Source organism: Aethalodelphis obliquidens, unplaced genomic scaffold (assembly GCF_003676395.1).
Source record: "Aethalodelphis obliquidens isolate GAN/ISIS:26980383/991018 unplaced genomic scaffold, ASM367639v1 scaffold10, whole genome shotgun sequence".
Lineage (NCBI taxonomy): Eukaryota > Metazoa > Chordata > Mammalia > Artiodactyla > Delphinidae > Aethalodelphis > Aethalodelphis obliquidens.
The window spans coordinates 12,179,343-12,206,619 of NW_020837954.1; the positions used below are offsets into that span (position 1 = coordinate 12,179,343).

The 27,277-nt window shown below is 37.6% G+C and overlaps 1 protein-coding gene across 4 annotated transcripts in view; it reads left to right on the forward strand.

The window, feature by feature from the left end:
• The first annotated feature begins 418 nt into the window (after positions 1–418).
• BRMS1L (BRMS1 like transcriptional repressor) overlaps positions 419–27,277 on the forward strand; it is a 41,599-nt gene continuing 14,740 nt past the window's right edge. For 2 of the 4 annotated variants that reach the window (XM_027111083.1, XM_027111084.1), the window contains exons 1-5: positions 420–683; positions 6,805–6,895; positions 10,690–10,817; positions 12,603–12,682; positions 19,541–19,600. In XM_027111083.1, the coding sequence (XP_026966884.1) occupies positions 542–683; positions 6,805–6,895; positions 10,690–10,817; positions 12,603–12,682; positions 19,541–19,600 (501 nt within the window). In that variant the 5' untranslated portion in view covers positions 420–541. Of the gene's footprint in view, positions 684–6,804; positions 6,896–10,689; positions 10,818–12,602; positions 12,683–19,540; positions 19,601–27,277 lie in introns of all 4 variants that reach the window. The other 2 variants (XM_027111086.1, XM_027111085.1) reach the window with 2 other exon arrangements.

Consider the following 27,277-nt stretch of genomic DNA (forward strand, 5'->3'; position numbering starts at 1 on the left):
GGAAAAAACCTCAGGCAAAAGACCTTTTCGTCTGACAGAAACATCTTGGATGGCCTGGGAGCTCAATCACTTGGCGGGAAAAGAATCAATACAGACCAAATTCTCACAATCTGTTTCTGTTTAGTTTATAAACTGCGATAGACTCTGGCAGCTTTCGTGCCTTGTGGGACTTGAAGTCCAGAGGGGAGAAGTGATCAGGACTGTTGAAGCTTGGAAGCTGGCGGCCCCTGCAGGTCTGAGCAGTAAGGACTACAACTCCCGACACATACCGCGAGGCCGCGCCGTAATTACCGGCAACCAACCGGACCCGAGCAGGACAAGCTCCAGCCCCAGGCTCGGAGGACTGCCTCCACCAATGGCAGAGCTCCCAGCGCAAAGCCTGTGGGTTAGGTTGTGAGGCTCCGGCGGGGGCGGGGAGGAGCCGAGGGGGTTCAGAAAAAGCTCGGCCGCTGGGTGGGTCGGGGCGTTCGGCGCGCCCTTCTCTGAAGCGGCGGTGGCCGGGCTGGGCGCCGGGAGTGGGAAGCGACGGCGCGGCTGGAAAATGCCAGTCCATTCCCGAGGGGATAAGAAGGAGACGAACCATCACGATGAGATGGAGGTGGACTACGCCGAAAACGAGGGGAGCAGCTCCGAGGACGAGGACACCGAGAGCTCGTCGGTCTCCGAGGATGGAGATAGCTCAGGTACGCGACCCAGCGGGCTGGGACCCCGAGTCCTCGCGCCAGGCTAGCGACAGGCCGCTCTCCGCACGCCGGGTAGCTGCGTCCTGCTGGGAGAACGGGGAGGAGAGAGAGGGAAGGGGCGGAGACTGGCTCCCAGCTCTCCCTGGCACCCGGACTGTTCGCTGGGCGCTGCCCGGCTCCTGGCGGGTCCCGGTTGGCGGGGCGGGGCAGGGCCCGGGCCTGGACTCGCCCAGCTCCCGTACGCTGCGCGGTCCTGCTCGCGGTCCGCCCCGCCCTTGGGAATCTCTGGGTAGTGCCCGGGGCTATCCGGAGCGAGGAATGTGCCGCATCTTGTCTGGGAGACCCTGCAAATGCCTCCTCTCCCCAGACCACCGACTTCTTATTTTGCACCTTTGCAACCCTTACTTGTCGACGTGGGTGGGTTGTCGGAGCCGAGGGTAGATTTGTATTGGCTCTTGGCTGGCTTAGAATTTTTTAATCTCAGCTTCCAAGTCAGCACTTGATATTAGTGCTCTTTCGAGGGGCTGACGTGGGAGCTGGACCGTTTACAGCATCTCTCTGCACTTGTCAGGACTAAGAAGAGCCTAACATCAGGGGTGATTGGGGATCTTCATATGCTTATAAATTGGCTGATTTTCGGCAACTTTGAAATTCTCCAAATCTTTTCTTTCCTGCAATCTTTTCTAACTTTGGGCTATTTTAGTTTTGTTTTTTCGGGGGGGAGGTGGGGTGGGGTAGAGAAGGGCAGGTTAACACCACAAGTGAATTTTTGCAAACTTTTAGTAATGGTTATTTAAAAAAAATGGAATTTGTGATTACCTGGATTCTTTTCCTTTTATCCATATGATGAAGATGAGACTTATTTCTTTGTCTTGTCCTGATTTTGGCCATGTGAAGCAAGGATTGATGACAAGTTGATGACAGTCTGTCAGCACCCTGACACCGTCTTTTCAGGTTTCCCTTTCAAAGGAAACCTCCATGGAAGTATGTAATTTCAGTCAATAAATCAACCACCCCAAAATAAGTATTTCTGAGTGACTTCCTTGTGCAGTACTGGGTTCCACTCATTGTGAGCTATAAATAGTTATAATCTGACTGCAATTAAAGAGCTGTCATAGGTCACCACTTGATTAAATTGCCAAACAAATGCTTAACTATAAACAATACTGTAGGAATTGAGGCAGAGGAAATCTTTTCAGTATAGGGTGGTCAGCAAAGGCTAGATGAAGAAGGTGGGGTTACCTAAATTACCTCGAAGAATGGGTAGAACTTGGATTGGAGTGGTAATGTTCAGGTGTTTCTGTAGAACAGCGGTCCCCAAGCTTTTTGGAACCAGGGACTGGTTTCGTGGAAGATAATTTTTCCACGGACCGGGGAGGGGGGGATGGTTTAGGGATGATTCAAGCCCATTACATTTATTGTGCACTTTATTTCTGTTATTATTACATTGTAATATATAATGAAATAATTGTACAACTCACCGTAATGCAGAGTCACTGGGAGCCCTGAACTTGTTTTCCTGCAACTAGATGGTCCCATCTGGGGGTGATGGGAGACAGTGACACCTGTAGTGTGTTGCTTATGTCCAGTCTACTCCGTGATCTCGTTTTGGCTGCTGTCACTGCAGAAAACCCTGCTTCATGAAGATAAGAGTTGGAAATGGAAGCAGGCTTTTCAGTGCTTTTGTGACAATTTCAGGATATTCCGCCTTGACTTCAATCCAGAACGTATGGAGATTTGAAGTTGTCTCAAACATACTTTTAAGGCCACCGTCATTTGCGATCTCAAGCAGTTGATCCTCTTCTAGCATTGACAAAGTCGATTTCACCTGGCTTATTCACAAATGGGTCGCGGATCCATTTCTTCCCAGTTTTGGGGTCTTTTGTGGTTGGAAAGTAATGTTCAACTCTTTAGAAAGCTGAGATAGGTGATCATGCACCAGCTGGGAGAAAGAAGACCCTGGTTCAGTCTCTTTCAAAATCTCTGCTAATGTTTGAAACATGTCAGAAATCCCAGTGTTCACTCGTCGCCCCCATAATTCCAGTTTGGCTCTGAATGCACCCACTTTATCTGCTGACTCGAACACAGTTGTCGTTCTCCCCTGAAGTGACAGGTTGAGTTCGTTGAGCAGGTTGAATATGTCACACCAAGTAAGTTTTGCGACCCATTCTGTGTCACTGAAATGTGCTGCCATTGGTGAATGTTTTCCTAAAAGGAATCTCTGGAGCGGCTCTCATAACTCAAAAACTCTGGCCAGTGACCTACCTTTAGAAAGCCATCTCACTTCTGTGTATAAGAGAAGACGTGTGTCCGTCTCCTCACAGAGCTGCGTGAACAGACATGAGTTAAGGACATGTACTTTAATATGGTTGATAATTTTAATCATATCCTGAAAAATGTTGTTAAGTTCAGGTGACATTTTTTGGCTAGCCAGCATTTCTCTATGGATGACACAGTGCGTAGACTCACATTCAAAAGCAACCTCTTTGACCCGAGTAGTGAAACCAGAAAGCCGTCCAGTCATGGCAGCCGCTCTGTCTATGCATATACTGACACAAAATGGCCAATTCAGTTTTCCTGTTATCATTCAAAGACTTGAATAGTTCTGCAGCTGTGGTATTGGTTGGCAACAAAAGTGCACATAACATATCCTCATGCACATCCTCCTGAAAAATGTATCGCACAAAAACAAGCATTGTTGCCTTGTTGTCAATATTGGTAGATTGATCAACCTGGATTGTGTACCACGGTGACTCATTAATCCTCTCTAACAATTGTGCCTTGATATCCTGTGCTATTTCATCAATTCATCTAGTTACGGTGCTAGCCGGAAGAGGAACACGTGCCACCTTTTGAACTGCATTCTCTCCTAAAAGTTCACGACAAATGTCCTTAGCAGCAAGCAGGATCGACTCTTCATCAATAGTAAAAGGCTTCTTAGTTTTAGCAATACGTTTAGCCACTAAGAATGATGCTCTCAGTGCAGGCACATTTGATGAGGTGGTGGCCTTCAGTAATTGCTTCTGTTCTTCGTGTTCACATCGTTTTCTTTTGAAAAACTCCAAAGGCTTGTCTTTTAATGCAGGGTGCTTGGTGTCCATGTTGTGAAGCAGTTTTTAAGGTTTTATGGCTTCGTTGGATAGCCGGTCACCACATGTTATACAAAGTGGGCTTGGAAAATGTAAATCACCTGTTGCAACAAACCTGTAATTTAAGTAGGACTCTTGGTATTTTCTTTTAAACCCAGCTTTCTTTTTGTTGGTAGTCTTAGAGTCTTCTGCTGTCTCATCATTGGGTCTTTCCCCCTTTTCAAAGAAGCTCTTCAGCGATATTTGTTCTTTACTCATTTTGGCTAGGGTTAGCTTGTGGGCTTACCAAAACTGTGACTGAGACAAGTGCACAGTGGGGGAAAGAAGCACGGATGGAAGTGGTAAATAAAATAATGGGTGGGCCATGTGCGGACTAAAATAAGTGTCGGATTCTGACTTAAAGCCTGCCACAAGATGCAGCTGTACAATTGAAGTACATCAACTCACTTGCCACTATAAAGCCTGCCATCAGATGTAGCTTAATTGTCACTTGCCACTCACTGATAGGGTTTTTTTAAAAAAATTTTAAAATTTTACTTATTTTTTGGCTGTGTTGGGTCTTCGTTGCTGCATGCAGGCTTTCTCTAGTTGCGGCAAGTGGGGGCTATTCTTTATTGCAGTGCACGGGCTTCTCATTGCAGTGGCTTCTCTTGTTGCTGAGCACGGGCTCCAGGCGTGTGGGCTTCAGTAGTTGCAGCACTCGGCCTCAGTAGTTGTGGCATGTGGGACCTAGAGCATGCGGGCTTCAGTAGTTGCGATGTGTGGGCTCAGTAGTTGTGGCGTGCAGGCTCATTAGTTGTGGTGCATGGGCTTAGTTGCTCTGCAGCATGTGGGATCTTCCTGGACCAGGGATAGAACCCATGTCCCCTGCATTGACAGGTGGGTTCTTAACCACTGTGCCACCAGGGAAGTCCCACTGACAGGGTTTTGATATGAGTCTGCAAGCAATTGATTTATTATGGTCTCTGTGCAAACTTATCTGCTAATGATAATCTGTATTTGCAGCGCTCCCCAGTGCTAGCATCACTGCCTCAGCTCCACCTCAGATCATCAGGCATTAGATTCTCATAAGGAGTGCGTAATCTAGATCCCTTGCATGCGCAGTTCACAGTAGGGTTTGTGGTCCTATGAGAATCTAATGCCGCTGCTTATCTGACAGGAGGTGGAGCTCAGGTGGTAATGCGAGCGATGGGGAGTGGCTATAAAGACAGATGAAGTTCTGCTTGCTCGCCTGCTGCCCACCTCCTGCTGTGGGGACCGGTTCCTAATGTGGTACCAGTCCATGGCCCCGGGGGTTGGGGACCCCTGCTATAGAAGGAGGAATATAAGAAAAAGTGCAAAGGCCAGATCGTAAGGCTTGTTCAAAAAAGTGAGAAAACCAGTTTGGTTGGGAGAAGGATTTGAGCTAGAAAAGGAAAAGATATAGATGTGAAAGATTTCAAAAAAAGCAGATAGTGGGATTGATCACTACAAGTTTAAGAGTCAAGGTAAGAAGAAAAACCCAGATACAAGGAGAATGGTGGTAGCATGAACAGAAATAGACAAGTAAAAGATTTGAGATGAAGGTGGAGGATAGAGTATTACAAACATGTTGTTTTTGAGGTCCTGTTGGTGTATTTAAGTCAGAGTGCCCAACTGATAGGTAGAAATGTGGCGTTGGGACCTGCCTGGTATGGGAAGCATAATTTGGAAGTCATCTTCCTAGTCATGAAAATAGGTGAGATTTCAAAAGTGAGGAATACAGAGAAAGAACATCTATACTATATGTGAATACATTTCCTAGATCTGTAAAACATTTTATCTTCAAGTGTTCTTTGTTTTTTTTGTAATTTTAATTTTTATGGGAGCTAGAATCTCGCAATATGACATCTATTTACTAAAATTCTGCCTCTCTAATTTTTATGTTGACCCTTGTGATTTTTCACTGTTTTTTATTCTATCCCAGAAAATAATGAACAACTTAATTTGTGAAAAATGTAACAATAATTTGAACTACAAGTCAAATTTTTTAAGTGCAAAGAAATTATTTAAATAAACTTTGCAGTTTTGCATGTTGTGAAAGCATTTCTTTTCTACCATATGTCTTGCATGTTAAATTTCCACAGTTTTATTCTTTTCCAGCCTTGGTACTGGGCCGGTCCTAAGGCTACAGAAAAACTATCCAGAGATATTGGGGAGTGAGTCGTCTTGAGGGACCACGTTTTAAATAGCCAAGGAATAAGCTATTAGGAGCCAGAAATAATTTTAATCTGTTTCAGAAGAGTTAAAAAAAATTGTATACTTCCTCACTATTGGAAGATAACTGAACATAATTTAACTCTTTCTCATAGTTTGACCTTTATTTGATGATGATCAATATGCACATCATTTTGAGCTTCTGTTATTGTCAACTGTATGTGATGTAAAAATAGAAGATATGAAATACAGGACAGAGCTGGTAACTAACAGTTGCTTTCCTTGAAAAGTTTGCTTGTTTTTCTCCTCATTTTCCTCTTTTGCACTGACTGACAGTAATTTGGGGAGAGGGATCAATGGGAATATAAGAGTAGGAGACCAAGATATTCTGTGGTAAACATAATGAGATTAGTCTTCTTTTTTATTTGAATCGCAAATCATCTTTGTGAGCAGTGCTGAAAGAAGAATTCCATAAGTGTTTTTGAGCAATATTAACCTTTAAAGGACATAATCATCTTGGTGCTTAAGTTCTCGTGATTTGGTGGAAAACAGACCAAAAGTGGGTTAATTACTTCATAGTCACAGTTTAATGTCGGCCCTTTAAAATGATTTAGAAATGAATAAAAATAAGAAGGTCTAGAGACTGTTATAGTTTTAATTCATCTGTATTTTAGGTTAAAATCTATAGTGGAAATTATTTTTGGTAAATATGTATTTTAAGGCTGAATGTAGGCCTTGCATATCTAACTTCATATTTCAGTGTTTTTCTTTTTTTTTTTTTACCATTTGAATTAACATTCAGATATATTTGGAACATAAAATTAATTTTATCTTTGATATTTGCCTTTTACTAACAGAAATGGATGATGAAGACTGTGAAAGAAGAAGAATGGAATGTTTAGATGAAATGTCCAATCTTGAAAAACAGTTTACCGATCTCAAGGATCAGTAAGTAGTGACTTCAGAAGGTCATTGTCACCGAATCTTAACCTTGTCACGTGTACAGTAGCATGAGAGAAATTATATTCACTCTAAACTATTTTCCTTTTCGTGTTTTATGGGACCGACTGATCTGAAAAAGGCTTTGGCTATTGTTTGCCTGCTGAAGGCCTCATTAACTAATCAAGGGTTTTGAGGCTGTTTTTGGGGGGGATATAATAAGATTTTTTGTGGGGTTGGTAATGAAAATGTTTTCCTGGGTTGTTGCACCCTTGATTCTAATCTGCTTCATTTATTCCTTTGTTAAATAATTGGATAAAGATAGCATTTTAAAATTGTGAGAATAAGAGAGATATTTCCCAAAGATGGCATAGTGATTTTTGTTTATATCTTAACATTGGGTAATATATACATTACGTGTTTTCACACGCATTATTTAGTTTGCTTCTCTGTAAGGTTGGGAGATAGATAGTCTTATCTCTAATTTACCCATGAGAAGATTGATGCTCAGAGAGGTTAAGTGATTTGTTCATAGTTCTTCAGAAAGTGATAAATTAAGCCAGGCTTTCTGCCTCCTAGTGCAGAAAGTGCTGTGGTGTCCCTTCCACTAAGGCACATTACTTTGGAGGAACTGTAGTGGAATAGAAAGAGCATAGGCTCTGAATCCAGGCTTTCTGGACAGATTTCAAAGGTATAATAAGAGATTCATTATTATCTACTGTAAAGATTGAATGAGCAGTCTGTAAAATTCTCAGCCATTTGTCTGGCATGTAGTGCATGTTTATTAGATATTATTTTTTTCCCCCTGCTTATAATGCCAGAACTCTTATGTAAAGTTGGTAACGCAAGAATGGGCCCCAGTGATTTGAGAGAACAGAATAGATGCAGATGCAGATTAAAAAAAAATCTTAAAGGTGAGCTTTCAGTTTGGAACTTGCTGGCAAGGTTATGGGGCAAGCTACATTTTAGGAATTGTAAATGAAAGAGAGAAAGACACCTTAACTTATTCAGAAGCTGGCTCTTCAGTTTATGAATCCTTCGTGATTTTGCTGCTTATTCCTTTTCTTCTACTTCTTCCCTAGAGAGGCCCAAAGAAGAGATGAAAGCCCATTTAATATCTGAAATTGCCAGACTAAAATAAGACAGGTTTGGTTACCATATGAATCCTGCTGGATTTATGCCATTTCTGGTCTTAACTTTCACTGGTATTAGAGATGAATATATAGATAATGTTCCCTGCTAGTGCAACAAATTAATATAAGCAATCCAAAATAATCCAAAGTTTAAAATTGTGGCTTTAAAAAACATGATATTTTCTTATTCTAAAGATTTACATTATTAATTTGAAATTAAAATTAGTTTGGATCCCCAGGAATCCATTATTTGGGCAACACGGAGAGTTCATTCAGTTCATTTGGGATCATTCTGGAAAAGAGGAAGCTAATTTGTATTTTTGTATTTTAGCACAAGTAATCCGTGAGTGAATAATTCTTAAACAATTATTTAAGATACACCTATTGAGCTTTTAAAGTGCCTTTTATGGTTATCCAAGACATGAAAATTGCTGTAAAGCACTCGTATAATATATTACGTAGGAGAACTTTGCATCTAGTGAGTCATTTGGACTAATCTTGTTCACCTTGGGGCAGGCAATTGTCTTGATTATTACTTTCTCATGGCTCACTATGACCACCAGCCAGTTCCCCCTACCAGCTTTATTCATTTCTGAAAGTGTTAAAAGTAGACCCATTACCACTATTTAATAGGATTCTTTCTCAAGGAATTGGAATCTAGAAATATGTTTTAGAAAAGAAAAATCTCGGCACCAGGTTTATCATTATTTTTTTGTCTTGCCCCATTGCTTTGTGTTTTATTTTTATTTTGTCACACTGTGTATCTCTGTAAGCTGTCTCAAATCCTCTTTGGCAGAGGTGGGAAATATAATAATAATAATAGTAATAATAATAATAGTAGTAATAAATACCCTGCTTTGCCTGTTCTGCTACTACAGGGCACAGTAGCACTCCATTCCTAAGGCAGAAAATCCACAATTTGCAGTTTGTAAAGTGGTGGAAGGTGAGTTCTTCCACCTCCTTAAAAAGATAGAGGAACTTGTGCCATCCAAGTTTCCATTCATTTCAGCGTTCAACATCCAACAAACGTTAATTGAGCTTCTATTCTGCGAATAGTATTGTGGTTGCTGCTGAGGGACTCATGATCCTTGCCTTTGATGAGTTTATACTTGGATTCCAAGGCTGTAGAAATTATACTGATTTTGAGGAATCTATTCTTTTAAAAGTGAGCTAATTGAATATCGTTCATTCACATATCCTCTTCATTCAAGATGTTCACCTATTCAGGATACCTTATCAGTATTTTGTATGAGTTTGATTTTCAGGGGCAGTCATCTTTTTTATCAGATTTTTAGCATTTTGCCTAAAGTTGTATTTATAACTTCAAAAACTATAAGTATCATGTTGTACTTTTCTGACTTTACACATTGTATGTTGCGTTTTAGAAAAATTTAACCCAGATGTGATAACGTATTATTTTGGCAGTTAATTCAGATAATTTTTCCCTTTTTGTTTAAAAAAAAATAGTTATTGTATTAACACTCAAATTTGCTTTATTCCTTTAGAATCATTGTATAAATCTCTATGCTAATTATAATGGCCAATAGTAGACAATTAATATTAGTTGCCTTAATTGTATTGGTTTATATTTTCAAGAGGAAAGAGTGGAATTTTATATGAAAGCCAGGTATCATCATGTTTTCAATAGCCAACTGCTATTTATATGAACACCTACAAGCATAAGCAGTGGTTTCTTTTGGAAGTTACTAGATGCCATCCTTGTGATGTATATGACATATTCTTCACCTATGATGAAGTAATAAATGGCAAAAAAATTTTACAAAATGACCTTAAATTGTTTGCTTTGAAATTTTAGGATGCCCTTGAAATGCCACAAAGCCAGGGTTAGAAGTGCCTTTCATAAAGAATGACAATTTAAACATTTTCCTGTTAAAAAAGAGTTAGTTCTGTCCTGCAGGATTATTGCTAAAAATAAACATTGAGTTGTCTCACATACTGTCTTTGATAATCAAGCTAAAGGTATTGGGATGACAGCTGGTAAATTAGGAGTATTTGTATGTGGACTCATAAATAGAGCAACAGGGATTCCTTGCCCCACTTTTCACTCCCCCATCTATTGAGCAACTCATTGTTATATCTTCTTCATTTGCAGTCTAGAAGAACTGGGTATGCCAGATCACAAGTTCTCTAGCCATTGGTTTTACCTTCATCACTCTACTTCTTCTTTGTTCTTTTAAAAATCAAGTAGGCTGAATATTGTAATACTGACTGCTTTTCAGGAAACTCGGAGAGGAGACAGGGAATTTTTTATTTTTGAAAACTAGTAATGCCTGTATCTAAATTATTCAAAATGATTTTTTTTTAAACTCAGTGTTTATTTGACCTTTTCTCTTAGAATTGATTTATTCTGCAGTTAAAACAAAAACATCTAGAGTGACCAAAAGTGGTTATTTCAGTTGTATTTTTTGTATTGTAAGTTAACTATTAAAGAGTGATATATCTAAAAAATAGAAAGACATTTCTTTGTGATTATGTGCATAAAGCCAAATAATGTAACTGCATTCTTCTCTTCACTTGAGAGCAAGGCAAAAATACATTTGGTAGGCTATTAGAATATGAATGATATTAAGAAGAGAATGTATAGAAATGATAAATTGTTAGCCTTTGTTGGGCTTTTAAAATTAATATCTTAATTTTTGCTTTGTTAAGACTTTATAAAGAACGATTAAGTCAGGTGGATGCAAAACTACAAGAAGTCATAGCTGGAAAAGCACCAGAATATTTGGAACCACTGGCAACTTTACAAGAAAATATGCAAATTCGTACAAAGGTAGCAGGTAGGAAAGTGAAACATCTTTTCCATATAGTAGAAAATGAACTCTTCAATAGACTTAAAAGGTGTTTATCAAGTGAGCGGTTGTTGTTAATGAAAGTACAACTGTATTTACGTTGACCAGAGTATTTCACTGTCAGTCAGCCCACAGTTATTTATTAAATGCCTCATGCTTTTCTCTGCTACTGTAGGGGCTTGAAAAAAGAAAAAAAGCCCTCAAATTGCTCACAGTGTTGTTGAGAGGGTGAAACACATGTGAAACAATTAGAAACCATGATACTTTCATTAAGAGATACTATTACTATCGCAGTTTAATTTCCTATTAAGGTTCAATTTAAGTCCTCAGTATTTTTCATCTGTAAGAGTGATAAGGATTTTTTATTTGTAAAAACATTTTTTAAATGTTTGATCAGGATATTAAAGAACAGAGAATTCGCCTTCAAACCTACAGTTTAGACATGAGTTTTTATTTTGATAAGTTTGATGACTCATTTGTGGCTGTGACTAAATGAAGATGTACTATATTTGTGTGGTTAAATTTCAGCCTTCTGTTTGTAACTGGGATCTGGCCTCAGAATTGTGTCCTACCACGCATAACAAGGGATATATCTATTTGAAGGTCACTTAATGATTTTTCATAGTCAAACTAAAAACTGAAATTTAATTAATGGAGATGCCGATTGTTTTCTTTTTGAGGGACACTAATTGATCCTCATGTACCTGTTGTATAATACCTAAGGCATTGTTGATCATAGGTTATCTTTGTACTAAATCCACCTTAAACCAAATTTTATTCTTGAGTGCTTAGTATTAAGTATGTAGATGATGTGATGCTTAATCTGCTGTCTTTGCATATTGGCTTAGCACACCCTTAAAAGTAAACATGTCCTTAATTTTCCTGGACATTCTAAAAGCACTAAGTGAGACTTAGTGGATGTTTAGGAAATATTACTTCAGTCAATTATTCACTTTTCTGTTAGGCAGCCTCCTTTACTTTTTGATTGTACAAAAAGTAGTGTGTGTGAATGTGTTGCTGATGGCATAGTTCCAGATATCTGTCCCTTGCCTTTTCTATACAAGAAACAGAATTACATTTCTAGGGGCAACTATGGCATACAGTTAAGCATATACATCTCGACCTCTTTATTTGCCATTTTTGTGATGGCATGTTTGCATGACCATGGTGCCTATTTTATGCTGTTGTCTTGGTACCTCTAAGTTAAACTCACTTGAGCATCCATTCTCTAGGTAAAGCCCTGTTAGGAGCACTCAAACCTCGTATCAGTTTATAAATTTTGTTATATTAGTTTCTACATTTAATCCTCTTGGAAGCTTTGGACTCTGAAGATAAATAATAGTTAAAAACTAGTGGTTTTGATGGTTATGGTATCCAGTTGTTCCTTTGAGTATATATGATTAAGAAACCAGAGCTTATTGACTCTGTTTCCCTTATGAATCCCAAGAGATTGTTTTTCATAGGTGAAGAGTTTTATTTTCATTTAATCATTCTCTATCAAACATTTAGGAGTATTCTTTAGAAAAATGGGTAAGAACTAAAAATTGCAGTGTAGTTTTTTTCTAGCACTTAAACTCTTATTAGTTTTCTAGTCTTCTTTGATATATATTTTAACTGAGCCTTTTATTTTTAGTTTTTAAAGGTAAAGTTAGACTCACTTGCCAGTTTCTTCTTGATTCATCTTATAAAATAGTTAGGACAGAATTCCTGTAGGGAAGTGATATTGAAACTCCTTATTGCTAACATAATCAGAGTAATTGTGTTTGGTTGCAGGAATCTATAGAGAGCTCTGCTTAGAATCTGTAAAGAACAAATATGAATGTGAAATTCAAGCTTCTCGCCAGCATTGTGAGGTACTGTTATTTTGCTTAACTTTTAAGCTGATTTCAACTCTTCAAGTCTTATGAGTACAGCAGTTAAAATAGTAAATAAACTAAATGAAACAAAATTAAATAGTACTTTAGCTCAGCACTTGTACGTTTTGTTTTTTTTTTAAATACAGTTGCACTGGAAGCTGTATTGGAAATAGGACACAAACAAGGGACCATAGAAAAGAACTAAGTGATATAATTTTAGAAGTTTTGCAACTGTTACCTTAAAAAGACTTTAATGATTATGTCATCTGGCATCACTGAAAATAGTATAATTAGTATAATATTCAAGGCTCAAAAAATGTATATCCAGTAGTACAGTTAGATTGTTGGGCTATATTAATTTCTCAATCTCTAGATCTGTTTCCACATCTTAGGGCAAAATTCTCTACGGGGAAAAATAAATTCTGTATGTTGTGTTTATTTTGAATAGCGTTTGAAAACATAGTGCTGATTTTGCAGATAACTTTTCATAAAACCTAGACAAGATCATAAATATACTAGAGAAAATAAGAGGACGCGTTCTATGATGATTCTTATCTTACTTTAATGTACCATATCTTTATAAATCATTAAAATACTAAGAATATATAGGCATAAAAATGATGGAGCTTGTTATTTCATTTTCTTGGTTATAATTGAGGTGAAACATCGTTTGGTGTGTACTGGCTGCTTGGATTTTCTTTCCTAAGAAGTGCCTGTTCATATCTTTTGCCTTTACTTTGGGCTTTTAGTCTTTTCCTCGTTGACTGTAGAAGTTCTTTATGTACTCTGGATACAAATGCATTGCTGGTTATTTGCTTTGCAAATATTTTTACCCAGGCAATGGAATATCTTTTCACTTTTTCTGATGACCTTATGAACAAAATTTTACATTTTAATGTAGTTGAATTTATCATCTTTCCTTTATGATAGATGCTTTTTGTGTCTTCCCCACTTTGAGGTAAAATGATGTATTTTCTTTTAAAAGTTGAAATTTTGCTTTTTAACAGATTGCTAAACTGCCTTTAATTAATTTTTATGTGTGGTTAAAGTATGGCTCTAATTTTACTTTTTTGCATATGGATAGGTAATTCTCGACACTATTTATTATATTCTTCATTGTTTTCCCACTAATCAGCAATCCCATCTCTTTTTTTTTTTTTTTTTTTTTTTACGGTACGCGGGCCTCTCACTGTTGTGGCCTCTCCCGTTGCGGAGCACAGGCTCCGGCAGGCTCAGCGGCCATGGCTCACGGGCCCATCCGCTCCGCGGCATGTGGGATCCTCCCAGACCGGGGCACGAACCCGTGTCCCCTGCATCGGCAGGCGGACTCAACCACTGTGCCACCAGGGAAGCCCTCCCATCTTCTTTATATCAAATATCCACATATGTGTTGGCTTGTTTTTAGCTTTTTTTCATTTGTTCCATTGGTCTGTTTGGTTCTTTCTGCACCAGTGTCACACCATCATTTTTTACAGCTTTCAGTCTAGTAATTCTTAGTAACTCAATACCCTAATAATTTTATCTTGCTCTTTTCCTTCTTACAGTTATTGTTAATTTTTTTTGTTTTTTTTAGTAACAACTTTTAAAAAATTGCTTTTTATTTTCTGCTGCTGCATAGAAAAGTAATTTATATATGGATATTATATCCAATCTTATCTACCTCTCTTAATTCTAATAATTTAATTACAGATTCTTAGATTGTCCATGTAGATACTAATGTCATTTGTGAATAATAGCAACTTTTTTCTTCCTTTCTGATCTCTTTTTTTTTTTTAATTTTATTTATTTTTGGCTGTGTTGGGTCTACGTTGTTGCGCACAGGCTTTCTCTAGTTGTGGCAAGCGGGGGCTACTCTTTGTTGCAGTGTGCGGGCTTCTCATTGTGGTGGCCTCTCTTATGGAGCACGGGCTATAGGCATGAAGGCTTCAGTAGTTGCAGCACGGTGGGCTCAGTAGTTGCAACGTGTGGACTCTAGGGCACACAGGCTGCGGTAGTTGTGGCTCTCGGGCTCTAGAGTGCAGCGTTAGTAGTTATGGCACACGGGCTTAGTTGATCTGGGTCTGGGATCTTCCCAGACCAGGGATCAAACCCATGTCCCCTGCAATGGCAGGTGGATTCTTAACCACTCTGCCACCAGGGAAGTCCTCTGATCTCTTCTTATTTGTTTCACTTGTCTTAATGGCACTGATAGCACCTCTAGTACATGTTGGAATAGAAGCAGTGAAAGCTGGTCATTACTGTGTTCTTGATTTTAAGGGAATGCTTCTAATGGTTTTCCAGTTAGTATGATACTTGATGTTTGGTTTTAATAAATACTCTTTTTATCAAGTTAAGGAAATTTATTTCTTTTTTTCTAAGAATTTTCCCATAAATATTGTTAGAGTTTATTAAATACTTTTGTCTGCATCTGTTGAATTAGTCATTTTTTTTGCACTTAAATTATTAATGTATCTTCTAATGTTAAACTGTCCTTGGATTCCTGGAATGATTATTTTTCTTGTGCATTACAAGATTCAGTTTGCTGATATTTTGTTTAGAAGCTTCATTTCTATGTTAATAAGTGAGATTTAATTTTTAATTCTTATATTATCTTTGTTTGATTCCAAGATGCATAAAATAAGTTAGGAATATTCCATATTTTTCTCTTCTATAGAAGCATATATTTAACATTGCAATCTTCAGTTCCATGAGTGCTTAGTACATCTTGTCTTTATGATGCATTTTTGAAAACAATCTCATAGTAGGGTTGAAAGAAGGTACAAAAGAACTTGTTTGGTGAACATGAGAATGAGTTGGCAACATGATGCTCCATAACCCCTGAATACTGTAATGAATATTTCAAACAAATGAGGGATGTTCTCTTACATAACCAGACTAAAATCATCAAAATCAGGAAATGTACATTGATATTGTTACTACCATCTAATCTTCTGACTCCATTTAAGTTTTAGCAGTTTTCCCTATAGCAGTCTTTATAGCAAAGAGATGCAGTTCAGAATCACATGTTATCTTTGTCACTGCATTTAATTGTCTTGTCTTTTTAGTCTCCTTCAGTGTGGAACAATACCTCAGTCTTCCCTTGGTTTTTTAATGATCTTTACATTTTTGAAAATTTCAGGCCAGTTATATTATAGAATGTTCCTCAATTTTGAGTTGGTCTGCTGTTTCTTCATGATTAGAACCAGGTTTTGTATCTTTGGTAGGAGTATCACAGCAATGATGCTGTGTTCTTCTCATTGAATTCTAATAGGCAGTGCACAATTTTGATATGTACCATGATAGGTTATGTACACTCTGATCACTTGGTTTAAGTGATGTCTTCTAGGTTTTTCTAAGTATACTTAACTTTTTCTCATTGTGATTAGTAAGTATTTAGTGGAGAAGTACTTTGAAACTGCAAATATCTCATTCCTCGTAACACTTTCAATTTATTCATTTATTTATTTATATAAATATATGCATTGTTCCCTCACTCTTTTTTTTTTGTCTGCTTCATCTTTCAATTACTGAGGGAGGTGAGCAGAATTTCTCTCTGTGATGGTGGATTTGTTAATACCTCCTTGTATTTATTTCTTTTATTTTTGATATTAGTTTTCTTTCATTTCCTAAGAAAATTCACATACTGTTCTTTTCAATATAGTAAAGTCATTCATAATTTGAGATCTGGAGACCAAAGGTGCTAATGATGAGATGCTTCACAATGCATGTCCACTGTCTCAAGTTCCTTTGGTCAAAAAGGATTGTACAGTCCCAGAGACGCTGTAATGCTCATGATTCCAGAGCACCCAGTTGAAACATCTCTCATGGAATTTCTTTCATCTTTTTCTTTGTTTTGTTTTATTTTTTTCCTTTTTTCCTCTGTCTTCCTTCCTCCCTTCCTTCTTTCCTTCCTTCTTCCCTTCCTCCCTTCCTCCCTCCCTCCCCCCAACCCGCTCTCTCTCTTTCTTTCTCTCTTTTTTTTTTTTTTTTTTTTTTGCGGTACGCGGGCCTCTCACCGCTGTGGCCTCTCCCGTTGCGGAACACAGGCTCCGGACGCGCAGGCCCAGCGGCCATGGCTCACGGGCCCAGCCGCTCCGCGGCACGTGGGATCCTCCCAGACCGGGGCACGAACCCGCGTCCCCTGCATAGGCAGGCGGACCCTCAACCACTGCGCCACCAGGGAAGCCCTTTTCTCTCTTTTTAAAATTAGGGTAAGAACACTTAACATGAGATCTACCTTCTTAACAAATTTTAATGTGTAATATAGTATTGTTAGCTCTAGGCACATTTGTTGTACAACAGATCTCTAGAACTTAACCGTCACAGATAACTGAAACTTTATACCCATTGAACAGCAACTCCCTGTTTCCCCTTCCCCATAGCCCCTGGCAACCACCATTCTACTCTCTGCTTCTATGTGTTTGACTAGTTTATATATCTCATATAATTGGTATCATGCAATCTTTGTCCTTAAGTGACTGGCTTATTTCACTTAGCATAATGTCCTCAAGGTTCTTCCATGTTGTAGCATATGGCAGGGTTTCCTTCTTTTTTTTAAAGATGAATAATACTTCATTGTATGTATATATCACATTTTCTTTATCCATTCATCCTCAGTGTACATTTAGGTTGTTTTTCACATTTTGGTTATTGTGAATAATGCTGCAATGAACATAGGAGTGCAAATATCTTTTCAAGACCCTGATTTCAGTTCTTTTAGGTATATACTCAGAAGTAGGATTGCTGGACCATATGGTAGTTCTATTTTTAGTGTTTTTGGGGAACCTCCATACTGTTTTTCACAGTGACCACACCATTTTACATTTCCACAAACTGTGCACAAAGGTTCCAATTTTTCTATATCCTCACCAACACTTATTATCTTTTGGTTTTTGAATATAGGCATCCTAACAGATATTAAGTGATACCTCATTGTCATTTTGATTTGCATTTTCTTATGATTAGTAATGTTGAGCATCTTTTCACGTACCTATCAGCCACTTTTATGTTTTTTTTTGCAGAAATGGCTATTCAAATCCTTTGCCCATTTTTTAAATCAAGTTCCTTACATATTTTGGATATTAACCCCCTATTAGATACATGATTTGCAAATATTTTCTCCCATTCTGTTAGGTTGCTTTTTCACTCTAGTTGTTCCTTTGCTGTGCAGAAGCTTTCTTGTTTTGATATAGTCCCACTTATCTTTTCGTTTTTGTTGTCTTGTTTGTGCTTTTGGTGTCATATCCAATAAATCATTGCCAAGACCAATGTCATAAAGCTTATCCTCCTTATTTTCTTCTATTGGTTTTACAGTTTCAGGTCCTACATTTAAATCTTTAATCCATTTTGAGTTGATTTTTGTGTATGGTGTAAGATAAGGGTCAAGTTTTATTCTTTTGCATGTGGCTTTCCAGTTTTCCCAACACCATTTGTTGAAGGTCTATCCTTTCCCCATTATGTAGTCTTGGTACCGTTATTGAAGTTCAGTTGACCATATATGCATGGGTTTATCTCAGGGTTCTTTATTCTGTTCCATTCGTCTAAATGTTTATGCCAGTACCATATTTTTAAAATTACAATAGCTTTGTAATATATTTTGTATAGCTTTGTAATATATTTTAAAATTAGGAAATGTGAGGCCTCCAGCTTTGTTCTTTCTCAAGATTGTTTTGGCTGTTTGGGGTCCTTTGTGTTTCCATATGAATTTTAGGATTGTTTTTCCTATTTCTGTAAAAAAAAAGTCATTGGAATTTTGATAGAGGTTACATTGAATTTGTAAATTGCTTTGGGTAGTATGGACATTTTAACAATATTAAGTCTTAATAACAATATTAAGTCTTTCAGTCCATGAACGTGGGCTTTCCACTTATTTGTGTTTTCTTTAATTTCTTTCATCAGCATTTTACGTTGTCAGTATACAAGTCTTTCACTTTAGTTTATTCCTAATTATTCTATTATTTTTGATACTCTTGTAAATGGGATTTTTAATTTTCCATATCTTTCATTCTATCAGTTTCTGCTTTATATATATAGAGAGAGAGAGAGAGAGAAAGAGAGAGAGAGAGAGAGTCTGTATTAGCAGACTCACATATTTTAGAATTTTTATTTTTTAATAAATGTAACATTTTATCCTTTTTTTATACCCTTCTATCTCTGTAACAGTGATTTTTGCCTTAAAGTCTATTTTGTCTGATAGTTAAAACAGCTACCCTAGTTTTACTTGGCTTGGAATTTTCCTGATAAAAGGTTTTTTCATCCTTTTTTTTTTCCTCTCACTTTTTTCTGACCTTGTATTTTGGGTGTATTACTCGTAAATAGCATAAACCTTGAATTAAAATAAAATCTATTTTAACAATCTCTGTCTTTTAACTGATAAATTTAGTCCAATTATATTGATGGTAAGTATTTTGATATTTAATTCCAACCTGTTTTGTGTTTTCAGTTTGTTCTGCTTTATCCTTTTTTTATTCTTTCCTGACCTTTTTTGGGAGGTATGTGTGATTTATTGAGTTTTAAAAATACATCATAAAGTTATACCCTCTATGTCTATTTTAATGATTATCTCCATACCTTCCATTTCTATATTTTAATGATTACCTTAAATTTTTAACATGCATACCTACATTAGTAGAATCTAAATATTAATTAATAACTCTGTCCTCCTCCTTAGAACTCCTATAAAGGACCTTAGAACTCTAACTCCAGTTACTCCCTCTCAAATTACAAGGTATAGTTGTTTACTATTTTAGTTCCATCTTGTTTTTCATACTTTAGATGAGACGTTATTTTGATCTCGTAAATTTAGTTCTTTTTAGGTTTATCCACAGTTTACTAGTTTCTTGTTCACTGTTTTCGAATTGCAACCCTTCCTTGCAGGTCTATTTTCTGCTTCTTGAAGAACATCCTAGGCATTCCTTCACTGAGAGTCTGTTAGTGGTAAGCTCAGTTTTTATTTGTTCAAAAATAGCTTTATTTGTAAAAATTGTGAAAGGACAGTTTAGGGGGTTATAACATTCCAGGATGACAGTTATTTCCTGTTAATGTTTTTAGGATCTTACTTTCCATAGTCTGTGCTAGAAGGTTACAGTCATTTGTAGATAAATTTTTCCTTCCCCTCACTGGCTGCAAAAACTCTTCTTCTCTTTGTTGTTCTTCAGTTTCTCTACTGTGTGTCTCCATAGAGGTTATTTTTCTCTCCTGACTTGGATTGGTTGTGCTTTCTGAATCTCAGAATTTGTTCTCTGTTAATTCTGGAAATTTCTCAGTTGTTAACTTTTCTGGTATTGTCTGTCTTCCATTTTCTTTCCTTCTGTCTTCTGGAACTGTGATTAGTCATCTGTAAGGCCTTATTCGGTTTTCCATATTGCAATAATTAATTCATACTTTTATTCAATAAGTCATTATCTGACATCCTTCAGAGCCTAATTCTGCTGTTTTTTATTTCTGCCAAACCTCACACCTTATTTCCTTATTTTCTGATGCTGGAGGTTTTATTGGTAGCAATTCTGTGAGCCTTGGACACAGGCTGTAGCTCTTCAGATAGTGTCTGCTTTTATTTCCGCTGAGTTGTTTCAGCCAGGCATCCTGGTATGCCAGCACCACATGACTGCTTTCTGGCTTTGGATTTTCTGGAAGATGCAGGGTCTATATTTGAATCCCAAAGATGTAGAAATCAGGCCCAAGATAACATATTTTCAGGGAAAACTTTTTTCCCCACTTATTGCCTAGGCTGAGACAGATAGATTTCCCTCAGGTGGATTTTTTCAGTCGCCCTTTTCACTAAAGGTAGTAACCCTTGAGGACCATGCAGGGATCCCAGTTTCCCCCAAGATCTTTCTCTTTTAACCAAATAGCCATTAAAAGTGATGCCTCTCCATTCAATAACCAGCAAATACCCTCAAGGAAACCCCAGCTTTATTTTTATTTATTTTTTAAACATCTTCATTGGAGTATAATTGCTTTACAATGGTGTGTTAGTTTCTGCTTTATAACAAAGTGAATCAGTTATATATATACATATGTTCCCATATCTCTTCCCTCTTGCGTCTCCCTCCCTCCCACATTCCCTATCCCACCCCTCTAGGTGGTCACAGAGCACCAAGCTGATCTCCCTGTGCTATGCGGCTGCTTCCTACTAGCTATCTATTTTACATTTGGTAGTGTATATATGTCCATGCCACTCTCTCACTTTGTCACAGCTTACTCTTCTCCCTCCCCATATCCTCAAGTCCATTCTCTGGTAGGTCTGTGTCTTTATTCCCGTCTTGCCCCTAGGTTCTTCATGACCTTTTTTTTTTTCCTTAGATTCCATATATATGTGTTAGCATACGGTGTTTGTTTTTCTCTTTCTGACTTACTTTACTCTGTATGACAGACTGTAGATCCATCCACCCCACTACAAATAACTCAATTTCATTTCCTTTTATGGCTGAGTAATATTCCATTGTATATATGTGCCACATCTTTATCCATTCATCTGTTGATGGACACTTAGGTTGCTTCCATGTCCTGGCTATTGTAAACAGGGCTGCAATGAACATTTTGGTATATGACTCTTTTTGAATTATGGTTTTCTCAGGGTATATGCCCAGTAGTGGGATTGCTGGGTTGTATGGTAGTTCTAGTTTTAGTTTTTTAAGGAACCTCCATACTGCTCTCCATAGTGGCTGTATCAATTTACATTCCCACCAACAGTGCAAGAGGGTTCCCTTTTCTCCGCACCCTTTCCAGCATTTATTGTTTGTAGATTTTTTTGATGATGGCCATTCTGACCGGTTTCAGGTGATATCTCATTATAGTTTTGATTTGCATTTCTCTAATGATTAATGATGTTGAGCATTCTTTCATGTTTTTGTTGGCAATCTGTATATCTTCTTTGGCGAAATGTCTATTTAGGTCTTCTGCCCATTTTTGGATTGGATTGTTTGTTTTCTTGATATTGAGCTGCATGAGCTGCTTATATATTTTGGAGATTAATCCTTTGTCAGTTGTTTCATTTGCAAATATTTTATCCCATTCTGAGGGTTGTCTTTTGGTCTTGTTTATGTTTTCCTTTGCTGTGCAAAAGCTTTTAAGTTTCATTAGGTCCCATTTGTTTATTTTTGTTTTTATTTCCATTTCTCTAGGAGATGGGTCAAAAAGGATCTTGCTGTGATTTATGTCATAGAGTGTTCTACCTATGTTTTCCTCTAAGAGTTTGGTAGTGTCTGGCCTTACATTTAGGTCTTTAATCCATTTTGACTTTATTTTTGTGTATGGTGTTAGGGAGTGTTCTAATTTCATACTTTTACATGTACCTGTCCAGTTTTCCCAGCACCACTTATTGAAGAGGCTGTCTTTTCTCCACTGTATATTCTTGCCTCCTTTATCAAAGATAAGGTGACCATATGTGTGTGGGTTTATCTCTGGGCTTTTAATCCTGTTCCATTGATCTATCTTTCTGTTTTTGTGCCAGTACCATACTGTCTTTTTTTGTTTTGTTTTGTTTTTGTTTTTGTTTTTGTTTTTGCGGTACGTGGGCCTCTCACTGTTGTGGCCTCTCACGTCGCGGAGCACAGGCTCTGGACGCGCAGGCTCAGCGGCCATGGCTCATGGGCCTAGCCTCTCCGCGGTTTGTGGGATCTTCCCGGACCGGGGCACAAACCCATGTCCCCTGCATCGGCAGGCGGACTCTCAACCACTGCGCCACCAGGGAAGCCCCATACTGTCTTGATTACTGTAGCTTTGTAGTATAGTCTGAAGTCAGGGAGCCTGATTCCTCCAGCTCCGTTTTTCGTTCTCAAGATTGCTTTGGCTGTTCGGGGTCTTTTGTGTTTCCATACAAATTGTGAAATTTTTTGTTTTAGTTCTGTGAAAAATGCCAGTGGTAGTTTGATAGGGATTGCATTGAATCTGTAGATTACTTTGGGTAATAGAGTCCTTTTCACAATGTTGATTCTTCCAATCGAAGAACATGGTATATCTCTCCATCTGTTTGTATCATCTGTAATTTCTTTCATCAGTGTCTTATAATTTTCTGCATACAGGTCTTTTGTGTCCTTAGGTAGGTTTATTCCTAGATATTTTATTCTTTTTGTTGTAATCATAACTGGGAGTGTTTTCTTAATTTCTCTTTCTGATTTTTCATCATTAGTGTATAGGAATGCCAGAGGTTTCTGTGCATTAATTTTGTATCCTGCTACTTTACCAAATTCATTGATTAGCTCTAATAGTTTTCTGGTAGCATCTTTAGGATTCTCTATGTAGAGTATCATGTCATCTGCAAACAGTGACAGCTTTACTTCTTTTCCAATTTGGATTCCTTTTATTTCTTTTTCTTCTCTGATTGCTGTGGCTAGGATTTCCAAAACTATGTTGGATAATAGTGGTTAGAGTGGGCAACCTTGTCTTGTTCCTGGTCTTAGTGGAAATGGTTTCAGTTTTTCACCATTGAGAATGATGTTGGCTGTGGGTTTGTCGTATATGGCCTTTATTATGTTGAGGAAATTTTCCTCTATGCCTACTTTCTGCAGGGTTTTTATCATATATCGGTGTTGAATTTTGTCAAAAGCTTTCTCTGCATCGATTGAGATGGTCATATGGTTTTTCTCCTTCAATTTGTTAATTTGGTGTATCACGTTGATTGATTGATTTGCATATATTGAAGAATTCTTGCATTCCTGGGATAAACCCCACTTGATCATGGTGTATGATCCTTTTAATTTGCTGTTGAATTCTGTTTGCTAGTATTTTGTTGAGGATTTTTGCATCTATATTCAACAGTGTTGTTGGCTTGTAGTTTTCTTTCTTTGTGACATCTTTGTCTGGTTTTGATATCAGTGTGATGGTGGCCTTGTAGAATGAGTTTGGGAGTGTTCCTCCCTCTGCTATATTTTGGAAAACCCCAGCTTTAATATCAGGTTAGCCTACTGGTTTTTAACTCCTTGTTTATATTTGGTCTTTGGGGGTAATCTCTTATTTTCTTAAGGGATTAGCTATACCTTATAAAAAGTTTTGTGGTATTTTATCTAGAATGTCTGTCTAGGTGTGGTGAAAGTTTTATTTTGTTTTGTTTTTTGTGGATATCTAGTCTACTATATTGCCATAAATACAAGTCAATAAGATATCTTCAAGTAATGTTTTTTACTTAGACAATTATATTGATATTCTTTCTCTCATCATTTTTCAGCTTTGACAGTCCTCCCTCCTCCATAGAGATGCTAAATATTTACCTAAATTTCTTGTGGTTTAGTTATGGGTTGCTGTTTTGTATGTTTAATACATAATTAATATTATAATTACTCTGTTTAATTATATAATTAATCTGAAAATACTCACTAGTAGTTCAAGGGCATTTTAGATAGGAAATAAAGGGTGAATGGGAACTTACATTTAGAGTGTTATGTGTTTTACATTCTTTCTCTCATTTTAGTACTTACAACTTTATAGCATAGGAATTATCTTGATTTTTATGAATGGGTTAACTAAGGCTCAGAGAGGTTAAATAGTTTGCTTGGGGGTCACACAATTAATAAGCAGCAGACCAGGATTGAAATCCTTTGATCTTTCTAGTCATTCATGCAGTTTACCATTAAATCTGAACTTGTTGTTCAGGGCTTTGTATCTGCTTGTTCCTTAGTTCTACATTTGACTCATATAGAAATAACCTGAGAGGCAAGGGAAGTGGGAAGAAGGAAGACACACTGACAGTTGTCAGAATAAAAGTTTGATTAGCAGCAGATAGGAAGGAGGGGCCGGGACCAGAGACTAGACAGGTTCACACAGGTATGCACATAGAGAGTGTGCCAAAAACCACAGAGACAATTAGGCAGCAGATGGTTTGTGTCAAATTAAGGGAGAAAATCACATTTATAGAATACTACAGTGTGCCAGGCACTAAGAGGGGTGGAGATGCTTTATTTAGGTTATCTCATTTAAGCCTCCCCACAGAGCTGCAAATGCGTTTTCAGATGCGACAGCAGGTGGTAGCAAGGTCTCAGCCAGGCCCTTAGGGTTCAGGGTTAGGATTTCAGTTCTTGAGAAGATTGGTGAGAGCTCTTCAGAGCTCTGATTTTTTGGTTGTCTATTCATTTAATTATTTTTTGTTTTCTGATTATAACATTAATAACTGTCTACTGAGAAAACTTGAGAAGTAAGTCTAAAGAAGACAATAGAAGCAACCATAATCTACCAAGCATAAGTAATTACTGTTAATAAGTATGTGTGTTTGTATAATTGTTTTTCACATAGCTGATATGACTCTATGTATAGTATTTTGTATCCTAACTTTTTTATAAGCAGCATTTCATGAGCGTTTCCTTATGGCTCTAAATACTTTTTTGGGGGGGGGGTCATTTTGTGTTTTATTTTGAAAAATTAATTTTTCTTCTAGTTTTATTGAGATATAATTGACATAGCACTGTGTAAGTTTAAAGTGTACAGCATAATGATTTAATTTACATACATCGTGAAATGATCATCATAGTAAGTTTAATGGACATTCATCATCTCATACAGATACAAAATTAAAGAAAGAGAAAAAAGTATTTTTCCTCGAGATGAGAACTCTTAGGATTTGCTCTCTTAACAGCTTTCATATATAACATACAGCAGTGTTCATTATATTAATCATGTTGTACATCACATCCCTATTACTTGTTTATCTTATAACTGGAAGTTTGTACCTTTTGATTGTCTTCATCCAATTCCCCCTCCCTGAATACCCTTTTAAAAGTCAGTTTTTACGGGATAATGTGTGTACATATTTCTGAAGGCACAGGCTTGTAATGAAAAACAGCAGTCCCTCTCCCATCTCCACATTTTACGTCCCAGCAGCAATTGTCTATCAAAATCTTTTATCTACTGCTTCTGGAGTTTACCTTCATATTTCTAAATAATATCAGTTTTAGATATTACCTTTTGGTTTCCTGTTATGAAAGCTGAGGATTCCATAATAGTTCCCCACATCTCATTCTTCCAATATTGTTGTGTCACAATTTTTGTTCTTATTGTAACTATAAATATTATTTACTGATCCAAGAGTTATACTTTGCTTAAACTTCCCTTTTTGTACAACTATTTTTTTAACCTTGGGATTAATTGCTTCATTTATTGTTTGTTAGTTTTCTCTCATTTACCAATTCTTCCCAGAGACTCCAGCAGATTTATGAAAACCCCCAGTGCCATTTTCCACGTGATCAAATGCATCAGGTAATCCATGAGACCCATTTCCTTCTGGAGTCCTCCCTCCTGGGCGCAACTTCTCCACCCCTGGACCCCTTGTTCACCTGTTCCTTCCTGCTACATCCTTCAGATGCTTTCTAGGCCAGCTGCATCTCTGTCTTAAGGTGTATCTCTTCACCCTCACCCTGGAAATTCCCTTTACATCTTTCCTGCTAGATCTTGTTTTCTTTTTTCAGTTTCATAGAGTAGCTTCTTGGGAAAAAGTGTACAGAAGTTAGTTGTTTGAGACCTCTTGTATTGGTTATCTATTGCTTTGTAATAAATTACTCCAAAATTTAGTCGCTTAAAACAATAATCAACATTTATTATTTCGCAGTCTCCATTGTCAGGAATTTGGGAGCCACTTAGTTGGGTGGTTCCGACTCAGGGAATCACATGAAGTTGCAGTGAAGAGGTCAGCCAGGGAAGCAGTTGTCTGAAGGCTTGAGGGGGGGCTGTAGGATCTGCTTCCCAAGTGACTGACTTCCAAGGCTGGCAAGCTGTTGCTGGTTGTTGGTTGGAAGCCTTAGTCCCATGGGCCTCTCCACAGGCTGACTGAGGGCCCCCATGACCTGGTGACTGTCTTCTCCCAGAGTGAACGGGTCACGAGAGCAAGACAGAAGTGACAGGGTTTTTAATAACTTAGATTTCTGCCACATTCTGTTCATTAGAGATGAGTCACTAAGTCCTACCCACATTCAAGGGAAGAGGAATTAGACTCTACCTTTTGAAGGGAGGCATGTCAAACATTTATTGGACATGTTTTAAAACCCTACATCTTTCGTGTCCAAAAACATCTTAACTCCCAATTCAGAGTATGGAATTCTAGATGGTAAGTAATCATGTTTCCTCAGAATTTTGAAGGGATTTTTCCATTGTCTTCTAGCTCCCAGTATTGCTTATGAGAAGCCTCTTATTTTGATTCCTGATCCTTTGTACGTGACCTGTTTTCTTCCTGAATACCTATTTTTCTTTATCCTTGGTGCTGTGGAACAGCAAGATGATGTGCCTTGTCGTGTGTCTCTTTTCATTCATTATGAATACTCAAAGGAACCTTTAAATCAGGAAACTCATATCTTTAGTTCTGGGAAGTTCCTTATATTGTTCTTCTCCATTATTTTCTGTTTTCTCTTTTTGAAACTCTCATTGGTTGGCTGCTGGACCTTCAAGATTGATCTTTGAATTTTCTTATATTTCATATAATTATTATATATTATATAGATCTTATATATTTTTATTGTACCTCCCTCCACCCCTCTCCCTTCATTTTTTTAAAAATTTATTTATTTTTGGCTGCGTTGGATCTTCATTGCTGTGTGCGGGCTTTCTCTAGTTGCGGCAAGTGAGGGCTACTCTTCGTTGCAGCGCGCGGGCTGCTCATTGCAGTGGCTTATCTTGTTGTGGAGCACGGGC